Source organism: Ambystoma mexicanum, chromosome 9 (genome assembly GCF_040938575.1).
Source record: "Ambystoma mexicanum isolate Mex_15411 chromosome 9, UKY_AmexF1_1, whole genome shotgun sequence".
NCBI classification, from domain to species: domain Eukaryota; kingdom Metazoa; phylum Chordata; class Amphibia; order Caudata; family Ambystomatidae; genus Ambystoma; species Ambystoma mexicanum.
The window spans coordinates 617,448,489-617,463,306 of record NC_090931.1 but is presented as its reverse complement, the minus strand read 5'-3'; the positions used below and the strand labels follow the sequence as shown (position 1 = coordinate 617,463,306).

The 14,818-nt window shown below is 46.9% G+C and overlaps 1 protein-coding gene across 14 annotated transcripts in view; it reads right to left on the bottom strand.

The window, feature by feature from the left end:
- Positions 1-14,818, bottom strand: part of MYO18A (myosin XVIIIA) — a 1,313,149-nt gene that overhangs the window by 101,486 nt on the left and 1,196,845 nt on the right. For all 14 annotated transcript variants that reach the window (XM_069615286.1, XM_069615296.1, XM_069615289.1 and 11 more), the window contains one exon: positions 10,268-10,407. In XM_069615286.1, the coding sequence (XP_069471387.1) occupies positions 10,268-10,407 (140 nt within the window). The remainder of the gene's footprint in view (positions 1-10,267; positions 10,408-14,818) is intronic.

Genomic DNA, 14,818 nt, shown 5'->3' with positions numbered 1-14,818 from the left:
TTGTCAGTTTGATTTGAATGTCGAAAACTGGGAACAAAAAGTGACATTTAGCTGAAACCTGGCTTAATGAAACTGGATTCTGCCTGACAACTACCCCTGACAGGAGTTGAAACTGGATCAACAGCTGTGTTCCCAGGCGTGGCTGCATTCTGCTGCCCCACAAAAAGGAAGTCACATGGCCCTGTTGATTGAAAGGGGAGTGGCAGCTGGGGACTGCAGGAAATTGAACAATGGGCCTTCTTTGGCTCAGGCAAATGTTATATTGGGGGGGCCGTAAAGTGGCTTCCTCTTGGGGGAAACTGGGAGGGGCAGTGCCTCTGCTAGCAGCTGAGCTTGGGGGAAGTGGATAAACCAGTTATTCCACCCTGTGATGTGGGAAGCCACACCCCTTTTTGACCAGAGCATAATTTTAAAAAGATAGACAACGCATAGTGCGGACTGGTCAAAATTATATAATTAATATCATTGTTCTTGTGATTTTTCTGTGCACGTTTTAAGAGGCGTTAGGACCCTGTGGTGTATTCTGGGGGGTTGCTAGCGGAAAATAGGGTCTCACTCCAAATGTATGCATGTTAAAAATCTGACACTTTATTATCTGAAACCCATCTCCCTGGTGCACATTTGGGTAAAATCTGGGAAGGTTTAGAGGTCGTTATCTGGATGAAAAGGGGAGAATTCTGTCATCAGTGGACACATCGTACAAAGACAGGGATCGGATGGTTTGGTGCTACAGAAAATATGTAAACTGGACCTATAATATGAGAAAAATGGTACATAGATAAATATGTATTTGGATCAGAAATAGATTTGTGTGCAATTTGACAAGGGGAGGTTCCTCTGACCATAAAACCTACAGCATCACTCCGACACTCCATTTCTTCCCCCCAATCAAGGCAGAGAGGAAAGCTTGGCCAATGATAAGTGAGAGGGGCAGGCTTAGCTAGGCCCAGGCACACACCCATTTTCAAAACACATAAAAAGATCCACAGAAACCCAGGTAGGGGACATGAAATTCCATTTTCTGCGGGACGCTCTGCCGGGAGACTCCAGACTTCACATCCATCAATCTCCAAAGAACAGAACTTTACTTCAGAACTTAAAGCAAGGGCCTAAACCCACAAACTGAGAACTCTTCTCAGCAGGCTTCAGCATCCTTAAAATCATTTGCAAACTATTCCACAGCCAGGTGAGCTGTTTGAATCTTTGCCAAGAACAATTGCCAGAGACCAGACCAGAGATCCAGAGAGACCCAGCCCGCTGTGAGCAGAACCGGTGCCGGATTGACCCGCCGAGCAGAGAGAACCGAAGTCCAGTCCAGTTGACCAGATCCGTGACGAGGCCCATTCATTTCAAAATTAGGAGTGAGTATTCGCCAGAACTGTGCAGAACCCAATCTCTTAGTTAAAATAATCTAATTCAAGCTATTTTAACCTAATTAGAACAGCCTCCTAGAAATCGTGTCATCTGTCATTTTTAAAGCTGCACAACTGTCACCTGTCAATTCTGCAGCTGCAAGCTGTCACCTGTCATTTTGAGTTTTACTTTAAATCCGAAAATCTACCTTTATTAAATCATCCGTATCTCCGGAACGAGATTTAACTTTCATCTGAAAGCTTAGAATCTAGGCTTTCCAACAAACCTAGAACCGACTTCCTACTCCCTATACTTTTTCCGTAATCGCGAGACACGCACTCGCGAAATTTACCGCGATTTGGCCCGATTTCTTCATCTGTAGAAATCAGCAGCTTTTTGCTTCTCTTTGCTAAAATTCGTTTGCAATCTGCTAATCATTCATAGAGTATTGTTAAAGTGAGCCTGAACTAATATAAAGTAGCCATCACCTACCCTGAACCTCTAGAGGGAATTAAAAGCAATTTTAGCACCTTTTCACTTCCTTGCAAACCACATTAAAGTAATTACCTGTGTTTAAAACTCATCCCTGTTTTCTCTAAGCTTGCTGGGGGAACTGGAACTGTGTATTGCATTATAAAGTGTGATTTGTTGGGATTCTTGAAGACTGTGTGCTCTCCTTCCATTTCTTGTATTGCATAGGGGGGGAGTGAATTGTCAAAAGAAAGTGATCATATTATCTTTTGCTAAAATCATAACAAGTTATTTCTGTACTGCATTTTATTCCACCTTGCGTTTCCTTGAACCATATAAAGCATTATTTCCCTCCTTATTCTTCTGTTCCTATTCATAAGTTACCTCTTGCTGACTACTGCTCATATTCACAAGTGTAATATCCATTATCAATTTATTTATAGAAGTGTGATATATATATATATTGTTTAAATTTTCAAATAAACCTTTTTGATTTGCAAAACAAACCTACTTCTTGGCTCAGTGGGTGCAGGGGGATTCTAAGAGGGGGGTGTTATACAAGGGTTGTCATCCAGAGTCCTGAACTGGATATAAAAATACATCAATAAGGGTTTTCATCAGCATCCCAGACCAGGTATTTAATTAGCTGTAGTGTTGATTGAATATCGCTTACAAACCCGTCTAGCAATCTAAGATTTGGAGACAGCCTTGCCGTGCCCCGTAATGCGACAGTTGATCCGTTAAACGGAATGACTTTGTGCGGGCCACATAGTACTTGAAGGCACGCACCACATCCGGCGTGTGCAGGGTGCGCTTCACCGGAGATGCGGGAAAGCTAAAGAACACTGGCAACACCACCTGCCGGTTAAGGTGGAAGGATGAAGGTTCCTTAGGTATGAATTTTGGATTAGTTTGCAATACAGGCTTGTCCTTGTGGAACGCAAAATAAGGCAGTTTTAAAGAAAATGCCTGTATCTCCCCTACTTGTCTCAAAAAAGTAATTGCCCCAAAAAACGCTGTCTTCCACGACAGGTGCTTGATGGACGCCTGGTGCATGGGCTCAAAAGGGGGTCTCATAAGCCTTGTGAGCAGTATGTGTAGTTCCCGGGTGGTGCAGGGAGGCAGACTGGAAGAAATGAACAAAACAGTCCTCGTAGGAATTCTTTCACTAGTCGATGAGACCAGGGGGAAGGCCTTCCCGAGGACCGGCAGTATCTGGAGATTGCGGTCAGGTGCACTCTAATGGAGGAGTGCGTCAAACCTGACTCCGCCAGCGACCAGAGATATGGCAGCAGTTCCTCTAGCCTGATGGTCTGGGGACGCATGTGATGGTTCCTGCACCACACCTGGAAACGCTTCCACTTGCGTTTGAAGCATTTCCGAGTGGCCGGAGCTCTTTCCTTAGCCAGGACCTCCTGGGAAGTCTGCGGGAGGGAAAGGGTCCCGAATTCTAGGAACACAGGAGCCAGGCCGTCAGATTGGGAGAGGCCGGGTCGTGGTGCAGAACCATTCCCTGGTTCCTGGGCAAGAGCGACTGGTGCGGGGGCAGTCTGATTTGAGCTGTCGCCGAAAGAGTCAGGAGCTCAGAGCATACTGTCTCTACCATGCAGGGGCCACTAATATCAGTCTGCACCGATATGGTTTGAAACTGTGTAGGACTTGCAGCATCAAAGGAATTGGGGTAAATGCATACAGAAATGTCCCCTCCGTTGGGAACGCAAAGGCATCCCCCAAACTGTCCAGGTGGGGAAACCGGCTGGCAAAGGTCTTGCAGCGGCTGTTCTCGCATGTGGCAAACAGGTTGATCTCCGGGGTGCCCCACTCCTGGAACAACAGGTGTAGCTGGTCTTCGTGCGAAACCAATTCGTTACAAGAGTGCAACTCCCTGCTGAGGGAGTCCTCCAGAGTGTTGTGGATTCCCCGTAGATGAAGGGGAATAAGGAACATGTTGTATTGCAGGGCCCAATGCCAGAGCACTTCGGCCTCCTTAGAAAACTGTGGGGAGCTGGTCCCCCCCCTTGCTTGCGGATGTAAAACATGGACGTCGTGTTGTCTTTGTAAATCCGAACCACTCCCCCCCCCCCCCTGAGCAAGGGGAGGAAAGACTTCAGTGCCCAGAATATTGCCCATAGCTCCAGCAGGTTGATGTGCTGGGTCTTCTCTGTCTGACCACAAACCCCTGGGGTGCTAGTCTTGGCCGTGGGCTCCCCAGCCTTCCAGGGAAGCTTTCATAGTGACAGTGATCTGATGGTCCGGGAGCCAGAAGGGGGCACCTTGCAGGATGTGTTCTCTCACTGGCCACCAAAGCAGGCCCTTCCTGAAGGCTGGAGTCAGCGTAATGTGGTCCTCTTAGGAGCCTGAAGCTTGTACCCATTTGGCATCCAAGAATTCTTGCACTGGTCTCATGTGCAGTCTGCAGTTGGTGACCAGTGGAATGCATGAAGACAACATTCCCAGAAAAGATTTGTAGCTGCGAACTGTGGTCGACTGGGTCTTGCTGAGGCAGTGCACCTTCTGTAGAAGGGCCATCACTCTCTCATCCGAGGGACTGGCTCTGCAAGTGCTGGTGACTAGCAGGGCCCTGAGGTCAAGCGCCCTCCGAGAGGGTGCCAGCTGCGACTTCGGGAAGTTGATGGAGGACCTCAGTTGTTGAAGACATTGGATCGTGTTGCAGAGTTGGAGTCCTCAAGAGAGTAGGAGGGGGCTCTTATTAACCAGTCTAAGTATGGGTAGAAATGGACTCCTCTCTGCCGCAGGTAAGCCACCACTGGCGCAAGGCATTTGGTGAACACCCGAGGGCCGATCTGAGCCCGAAGGGAAGAGCCTTGAACTGATCGTGCACTTCTGCCAGCACGAAACGAAGGTAGCGCTGGTGTGAAGGGTGAATAGGAATGTTAAAGTATGCGTCTTCGAGATCGAGGGATGCTAGGAAATCCCCCTGCTGTAGCTGGGATAGTACTTGTTGCAATATTACCATGCAAAAGGTTTGTGCCTTTAGAAACTTGTTGAGCACCCTCAGGTCTAGTGTGGGTCTTCAACCCCTTGGTTTGTTAAGCAAGCCCTTTTTTCTTACCAGGAAGTAGCAGAAATACACCACCTTCTGCATCTCGTTCCTAGGGATCTTTTCCACAGCGCCCTTTCAGAGCAGAGACTGCATTTCCTGGACCAGAAGGAGCTGCAATCTTTCTGGTCTGCGTACCGGAGGAATTTCTGGAGGAATGTATGAACTCCAGCGAGTGCCCCTGATGGATGAGGGACAGCATATATTTGTTGGATGTGACTGGAGCCCATTTGTCGAAGTTTTACAGATGACCCCCCACGGGGGTGCTGAAGTGGGAGGCTCTGGGTCATGCTTGCCTGACTGACCCCTAGGCTGGGAGGAGCCTTGCAGTCGCTGGGAACCCCTGCAGGACTGGGTTTGCTTTCGTGTACTGATCCCCAGATGAATAAGGGCTCTTGTAGGATGAGGACGACTGGTACGTACTGTGGTTGTCCCGTGAAGTTCTGTTATAACGCGCTTTCCCCGAATGAAAGGACTGGTGCCTGTGTTGCAATGTGCCCAGTGAGCAGGAGGTTACAGTGTGTCTTTATGGCTTGCAGAGCCTCATCCACCTTTTTCCCCAAACAAGGCTGTGCCATCGAAGGGCATGTCTGTAACCCAGGATTGGACCTTTGGTTGAACGTCCACGGCCTTGAGCCAACCTTGTCAGCGTAGGACCACTCCATTAGGCATCTGGCGATAGCCAGTGTCGGTGATGTCGACCGAGACAGTGATGGCATGGTCAGGTGCAATCTCACCCTCATGGAGAATGACCAGTGCCTCTTGCTTCTTGTCCTCAGGCAAGAATTCCAACTGGGGCCCCACCTTATACCATAACTCGCGATCATAGTGTGAGAGTATGGCCATAGCGTTCGCCGCATTGATATTTGTGGCAGCAGTCGTGATGATTCTTTTGCCAAAAGTGTCAAGCCGCTTGACCTCCTTGGGCACTGAGCAGGAGGAAGATGGGTTGGCAGACCTCTTCTTGGCCACTGCAGAAACAACGCAGTCTGGGGTGGGATGTGTGGGGAGACAGGCAGCAGCGCTCTCTGGAGCACTGTATTTTTGGTCGAAATGGTTCTTCTTTGGAGGTGCAGTTGCAGGGTGCGCATTGGCAACTAGACTGTCCTTCCAGATGTCCTCCAGTAGTGGCATTGACATGATGGACTTCTTGCGCTGTTCTATGCGTTGATATAAGGCGCTCTCCTTTCTTTGCTCCTCCGGTGCCAAGCCGGTTATCGTGAATGCTCTAGACATGAGCGCATGGAAAGCTCCTACTTTGTCAGGGGGAGAATCCCTAGAGGAACCTCATCTGGCTCACCAGCCGCAGTGATGTAATCATTGAACTCATCTGTTTGATTGGAATGAGTGGGAGACGTGCCCTCTCAGGCACTGTGTCTGCTCCCTCATCCGTCAGTAACTGAGTGGTGCCTTTGCAGCTTGGGGGGGTGTGGAATCTCGTACCCCTCTCAGCAGGGTCCTGGGGCCTCAGCTGAAATCTGCCTGCTGGGGTTGGCAACTGGTGATTTTAAGGGCAGTGCATGCAAGATCACCATCAGTGTTGTCAGTCTTGCCAAAAGATCCAGTGATACGTTCCTTTAAGGGAATGGTTACCAATGCTGGCCTGCTCCTTTTGACGGCATGGGGTCCAATTGGGGCCAAGGTTGTAGAGGCTGTACAACCCCCGCTGGTGGCAGGGGGTTCAAAGATGGTGGTCTAATGTGGCTTGCCTCACCCTGCGGTGGACTCCTCTGTGGCAGTGTTCTAGGGGAAGATGGCTGCTGTGACAACAGCTTCCTCCTCTTCTGATTGTGAAAGACTCGGCTCTGGGACCACAAGGCCACCTGGTAAAAGAGCCACCCCCAGGTTTGAAACAGTTCGTGGACAACCTAGCCGTGCTTCTGCTGCGTTGGTGCTGGTATCAGGGCCAACAGCTGTGGTGACAATCGACTGGCGGGATTTTGGACTTGAAGACGGTATGGTCGACGAAGCGCTTGTGGCCGATGCGCCCATGGTTGTAGCCGTCGAGGTTGAGGTTGATGACAGTCCTGTCATCTTCATTGTGGACGGTCCTGGTGTCGACTGCTTTGTAGACAATGAAATAGATGGCTTCATGGTCGAAGACAAGTCTGTGTACTTTGCCGATGAAGAAGTTGCGGTCGATGACTTCGGTGTAGATGACCTGGAGTGTGACAAAGGCAGCTTCATAGCCGACTGTGATAAGGCCGGAGAGGAGTGCTCACAAGACTTGGAGCTGGACATCGAGGAAGATGCTTCCTTGGGGGGGATGGCAAGGGCTTCGGTCCTTCCCCCGCCCGCCTCTCGCTGGGTACCGACCTTCATGGAGGCCCGGTCCTCGTGGGACAACCTCGAGCCATCACCTGAGGCTTCCTTCAGCCTTTTCTCGCTTATGGCTTGGTCGTCGTTCGATCAGTACCTCTTACTTGAGGAGGTTTGCTGGGCTGTCCTACCCTGCCATAACAGGCCTGACTTCGTACCAAAGCTGAGTCAGAGGCCTCGCCGGCGTCTTCCAGCCAAGCGAAGAGATGGCGGGGACTCTATCAGTGTCTTGGATGAGAAGGACTGGCAGATCTCGCAGTCCTTAATGACATGTTGAGGGTGCAGGTGAAGGCAATAGAGGCATTCCTTGTGGTGATTCTCCACATAAACGTTCAGCCAACAACAAGAAAACGCCCTTAACAGGCACTTCTCGTGGATTCCGCCATGAGGTAGGCCCAACTGTGTAGCTGACTTGTCTTTGACGTTTACTGGCGTTGAGAACGTTCGCTGGAGGTGTTGTTGGCACTGCGTTGCCGGTCGTCGAATGATGTCAAAGAAAACACTTATTTTCCATCCAAAGTGCAAAATTATCCGATTTGATCGTAGAAAATTGTACAAGATTTTGGAGGACTCCCAACACTAATGTGCGTTACAAAAACTGAAGATGGCCGACAGAGGAGGAGCTACTGGAGTATTTCCTATTGGCTATGGGCAGTATGACCCAACATGACGACGATGGAGCACTGATGTGAATGAAGTTTCAGTTCAATTTAAACTGCTCTTTTCTACTGAGGATTCCCAGCCTGACGACAGGGAATAGTCACAGCATGTGAATCTATGAAAGATCCAATGCTGGAGAACTAAAATCAATCTGGATCTTTATTACTGAGACTCCCCATTCCTTGGTAGGGCAAAAGCAACAGACTAATCTACTATCCTTTCAGTCAATAATTCAACCTGTAGAAGACTAATAGAGTAGGGAGGACCTGACACTGCAGGCCAAGAGGAATATGCACTTGGTAAAGATGAAAGAGGACCTGCAAGAGATTATATTGCAGCAATATTGTAGGACATGTGGATGAGAGAGCTGGCAGTGGCTATGTAGGGTAGGTCTGAGCTGGAAGCAGCACTGTATGACGTATGGACAGTAGAGTTGGCAGTGGTACATGAGGTTATGCAGGCCCTGCCAGATCAACAGATTCACAAGTGCTGGAGCTGACAGAGACACTGGAGGCTGAAAGGGCCATAACTGCAGGTAGCAGTACTTCCAGAAGTGCAGGAGCAGTTCGTATCCGAGGTAGGACTGGTGCAGGAGGCATTATTGGCCCATAATGATAGCACACCAGGTAGGTGTGGAGCAGGAGCAGCAGGGGGGTTGGAAACCAGAGAACCAGCCCTTGAGTACCACCTATATTTTCCATGGTGCCTGTGTGGGGGGAGAATTGATGGCTCAGTATGGTGCTCTTTTTATTTTCTCTTTTTGCCATCCACAACAAGCAATGTCCCAAGATAGGAAAAAAAAAAAAAAAGGTTTGCACTCGGCTGGCATCTGAACCCAAATAAGCACAAACAGCTATCATGGTTAAGCCTTTGTGTCCAATGTGCAATGAACTGGAGGTTGTGCCTGATGCCAACATCACAGTGATGAATTGAGGCTGGGCAGTGGGATATGGAATGCCCGATTGTTAAAAAAAAAAAAGACATAGGGTTTTGGGAATGAGGTAGAACTATTTGCCTCCTGTGGTTTTAATCATGGCCTGCAATGAGAAATACTGACAAGTGGGTAAAGCACATTCATAGGGAGAAAGAGGAAGGAAGGGATTGTGCATGCACTTGGAGTAGTTCACACCATATGGGCATCACTGTTCAGAAAGTTGAATTTATTGGTTGGAGTTGAGCTACAGGGAACTATGGGTAAACTACAACTGCTGGCCCTGGGACTATTGGAGCCACATGTACGCCTTGTGCATCGGTGCTCGAGTGGGAGCGAAGTTGCCAGTCTTGAGTAGGCCTTCGCCTGGACACATTCACAAAGGAAGCCCTCTGCAGACCTTCACAGATAGATTAGAAATCTATCCTTTACAGACTTTAACCAGGACAGAGCAATTATGTTGTCCTTTAACAGACCTTCATATGGAGACATTCACATCGTCAATCTTGCACAGGCCTTCGCATGAAGACATTCAACATGCCAGTCCTGTACAGGCCTACACCTGGAGACCTTCACCATGTTAGCCCTGTATCGGCCTCCACACATAATGATTCAAAATGTCAGATCTTCTCCAGGACAGGGTCACTAGGTCATCATTGTATTGACCTTCCTATGGAGTCCTTGGCACTGTCAGATGTGTACATACCTTGCCTGGGCAGATACAAATGACCCTTCATGTACACACTCTTGGGTTACTTTGCAATGTCATTGCTGTAAAGAGTCTCACACAGAGATTCTAACTTCATCGATGGACAGGCCATTGCACAGAAAAAAGATGTGCATGACTGAGCTACAGCTCTGTAAACAGATTTGGAAAGTAACAAGGCCAGATCTGATTGTTGGAGCGATAAACAGGTGAGCTGGCAACTCCAGCAAAACACATATAAGGGAGATAAAGAGGTGCAAGTGCAATGGCAGCCCTGAGAATACCACCACATGACAGAGATTTCTTAGTGTATCAGTAACTGCAGAGATTCACTGGGGCGTGGGTGGAAACAAGTTGCTAGTACTTTGGGCTCTGTATACTTCTTCACTCAAGGAGACACTTCTGATCGCATCGGCAGCTTTGTACATACACAAAATGTTTAGCCGTGGAAATGGGAGTGCACATAATGAGGGGTTTGTGCGTCGGCTGGAACCTCTTCAAATATCACTGCAAGATGTGGAGATGAGCAGGGGCGGGGGGTGCTAGCAGCTCTCAAACAGAACATTGCAGGATGTGAAGGGTTTGGGTTCAGCTGACCGGTCTGGACCATTCATTGCAGGGTGCAGGATGTGGGGCTCAGCTGGAAGCTCCTGAACGATCATTGCGGGGTGCTGGATGTGGAGACGTGGGGGTTAAGCTGGAAGGTCTGGATCGTTCAATGCATGGTGTGGAATGTGGAGGTGTGGGGTGTGCTGACAACTCTTACCTATTGATAAGATCTTCATTATCTTCACTCTCCATTTCATCCTCAATGGCTGCTTGCAGGTCCCCAATCCTCTTAAATGCCAGCTTCAGGTCTGCCTGCAGGCTCTGATTGGCAGCCTCCAAACTCTCGAGGTCCATTTCCTTAACACAAAATTGTATCATTGAGTTACTGTACACAATCGGGGGTATTGAGATTGATCATGAACTTGAAGACAACTTATCTTGAAGGAGCTACTCACCAGCTACAGAAAACCAAGCCCAAAACCACCCTGTCAACTCATCGTACTCCCCACTGCAGTATTGCTGCAGGACTTTCCAGCTTAGTTTGCACTACATCCATGTCATACCACGTAGCAGGGTTGTGACTCCTTGGCTAGCCTGCCCCTCCATACAAACAAGTGGTCACCCAGCACGTGCTTCATCTATCCAGCCTTTGAATCTGGCGAAGTTGTTCCCTAGCATGGGACGCAGACACATGCACACACAAACACCTCCCTCGCAGAGTGATTTATGTTATGGACTTTGGCAGAGCTGCTCTGGTGATTTCCATTGCTTTCAACTTAACATGAAACCTTGTTGCTGTATTTATCAACCCACATCATTGATTTACTCTTCATTAGAGAGCCGGTCTTCTCCCTTAGATCCATCCCACCACATGAGCTGAAGTTTCCTCAGACCTGCCTCACTTCTGCATGAAGCTTCTGTCTATAGGTTCATGTTGATTTGTTGATTGAAAGCATTTGCTTAAAGTGCCATTTAGGAGCCAGTTGCATTACTGTTCCACTTCACACAATGAGGCAGGTTCAGATATTGTTGGCCACGGCATGTCACACTCTTGCAACCTGAACAGAAAATTATTGAATGCTCCTTTGAACTACGTTTAAAGCACAGGAAAGTCATGAAGCATTGCTGTCCTTGTCTAGAAGGCCCAATGGCACGTTTGGATAGGATAGTGCAAGAATATAAAGGTAACCCAATGGCCAGATAAGCTATGAAAAGACCAGATAAGCTACTCAATGGCCAGATCAGCTATACTGAACGTAACCATATCTAAGAAATGGAGTCCTTCTCCTTTGGGTATTAAGGCTGTCCTCCTGCGACAATATTTAATTCTCTAAAGAAGATCTGTACATCACACTCTTGGGGGTAAAAAAGAGATACCCACTGGTCTATACCATAAACATAACTAATGATATACTCCAACATTGCACCGTACACAAAAAGTATCTCAAAACCTTTTAGTTTTTGAATTTATGTTTATTCCATGATAGTGCCCAACTGTTTACACGTGTTTCGGCCACCTGGCCCTTTTCAAAACGGGGCTATTGTGTATTTACACTTTATTTTTGTAGGAAATCAATCCCTTTGCTTCCTTGACTTTGCTCTATGATCTTTGACTTGCCGTCATTCTTCATTCATTCCAACAGGGATGGATCCCTGTATTCCTATTCAATAGTGGATTTTCGTTTCGTCTTCTTGTTGCAGGGGTTGCAAAGGGATTGATTTCCTATGAAAATAAAGTGTAAATGAACTCTACGAAGGCTCCACAATTTATGGAGTCTTATGCTAAGTGAAAAATGGCAAATTTGATAAGTGGGGATTTTCTTTCCAATAGTTATGCGACCATACATCACCTCACCGGCTTGAAAAGAATGCTGTTGCTCATCCACACTGCAGCATGCACAAACTGAGCCGGTCTCTGCCCATCTGGTATAGACACACTCAAGGGGTGCAGGTGGCAGTGCAGGTGGAAGTAGGTTAGCACCCATTTAAGCCTATAAACGAATACATCCACTTTCTCGAGACCCCTCATTTCATCAGAGCATGTATTGAGAAGAATATACCACCTGGGCTTGAATTTAAAGCACAGGATCCAGCATTGCTGACAATCGAGGGCATGGAAAGCCCTGCCAAGGTTAGTACCAGTCTATTGATTACAGTAAGAGCAGCAAAAAAGAAATTGCCCATTTATTCTATGTTACAACAGGAAGAGATAGACACTTGGTTCACCAAGGGAACCTGCATGAAGGACACCCGTCATCCAGTCACCCCTACCTATAAACAACCCATGGCATATTGAATACTTGGAAGTGGAGGTGGATTTGACATGCTACACAAAGACTATCAATGTAACTAAATACAGGCCCTATCTCGAAGGTGCCTTCCTTTCTGGTATTGTTGGTTCAATACCAACTTCCACCGAACCTTGATCACAAATTCCTATGGCTATCCCAGACACATGTATCTGATATTTTGTTCCTTGATATTTGTGTTGCTATATGTACTGAACAGGCTGGCAAACTACAGTCTACTTCCAATTTCTAGGGAAAATGAATGTATGGGCAGATAAGCCATGATTACCTGCTACACTTGCACTGCTGCTTAAACCTGATGATAGTCAGTCGTGTTCCTGCTCCAACCCGCCCCACCAGCAAGACTCTCTCTAGATCTTCCACCATTTGTGGAACTGATTATAATTTTGAGCATCAAATTACTCTCAATGTGCCAGCAAGAGTGACTTAGTAACCATCAATAAGCCCTACCATTTGTCTTATTGTTTTCTATCTCATGAACCAATGATTACAAGCTTAACTGTAGAAAACGTCCTAGCCCCCTACTAGATGAAAATGAAAACTCCAAGTGTGTTTTAAAAACATTGCGCCACAACAGTCCAGACTTCTTCAAAATGCAATTTGCCTCTAATCCCTAGGCCGTTTAAAAAATAACTGAAATATAACTATGTCAAGATCAGTACAGGATAGAACCCCAAATGGTGTTGAATATCCGAGTACTGTTCCAACCAGTCTTATTGGGCCACCATTTTGTTCCATTGTAGCTTTTTGAATACTGTGGGCAGACCATTGTTGACACCCCCTATACTTTGCTGGCCAGTTAAGCAATTTAACAACTTGGTGAGTCAGAGCAACCATTAAGACTCTTAAACTGAACTGAAAGGTGTCTTCTTCCTGTCTGATTTAAAGATCCTACTACCGTCTTGGTCGTGGGCCCACAAATGGTGATCCACTTCCTCTCCTCACATTTCTCTGGCACTGCCCAGGTCCAATGAATGAAAGCCCTGGTAACTTCATTGTTAAAGCAAAGATTCATTAAACTCGATAATCATAGGCATTTTAGACTCATTTCTAAATTGCCTCAAACTGCCATGCTGCTTAGAGGAAGATGAAACAATGCACTCACAATAATTTACTTCTGTAGGCTTTCATCCAGCCAAGAATCAAACCTGGTGCCAGCCTTCCAGGATAGCAAATGGGACGTTGACAGTGTTGGTGTCAGGATTGTGAACAGGCTCGACCAGTCAGAGGACTTCTACACCATCAACCATGATTATCTTGCCTTGCTTCAGTGCCTGCATGCCACAAGCATCTGAATAAGCTTGTCCTTGTCTGAAAGGAACCATGCAAGGCTCTTCTCCCATTTATATTAAAATAATACCAGTTTGCTCGCATTGCAAGGCCAGGATCCCTACCCTCCATATTCCTTTTCAGTTTTACCGTTGCCTCTTTGTTGCAATCATTAATATATTTGAAAACAGGTTAATCTCCCAATTTTGCCTAAGCCTGGTGCTTCGGACTATGCAGAAGATCTTTCTCCAAGCAACAAGTAGACAGGTACCAAAACTTCTTATGGTTAGAACAAAGTGAAATAAACATAACTGTATTTGTCACCCACTTTACGTCACAGGAACGTGGCCTTCCACTATCAACATGCTCGCATTCAGTAAAAACAATAAAAAGGGTGTTATTTGTGAGCCAGTTCCTGGAATGACTACCTACATGGCATCAGCTTTCCAAATGCCTTTCTGCAACTGTGGCAAGAATGACACACCTTAGCTACATATGGCATGTATGCGATCAGGTTCCACCAGCAAACAGATGAGACATTCACATGGCATAATGTTGCTTCATGACTGTTAAAGTGCCTCAGGAGAGCGATCAGATTATGCCCTTTTCCACTGCTGCCTGTAGCAAAGAGGTGTCTAATTTTGGCAAAGTGCTTACCACATCCGGCCAAATACCAGAACCTTAAAATCAAGAAAGTCCTAAAAAGAGCCAAGCAAACAAATGACTCACAAGAAAGTTTACAGACTTACAAAAGAGGGGCAGACAATTAGACACTCTGGGAACGATCTAGACTACAGAAAGGCAAGCCACACTACCCATATGCAAGGCTATCAAAACGAAAAGAGGCACAGAAAGGGGAAGGTTTAATCAAAATGTACCAAGACAGTCAGTAACAAATATGCACAGTTGAAAAAAATCTAAAATGAACTTGCGAAACCTGACCATTTAAACGACAATATATTACCAGTCTGAAAAACTAGTTGGCATTGTTAAAATAGCATCTATCCAGGGCAACAGTAGACCCCAAGGTTGCACCCTACCTCCTTATTGTTGGTACTATGGCAAGCTCTTCTTTCCCCACGTTAAACCTCCCCTTCAACATGACTTGATCAAAACGTTTTAAAAGCGGAAAGCTTACGCCGCTGAAAGAGATCCATTCCATGAACATCTGAGAAAGGAGCAAATAAGCG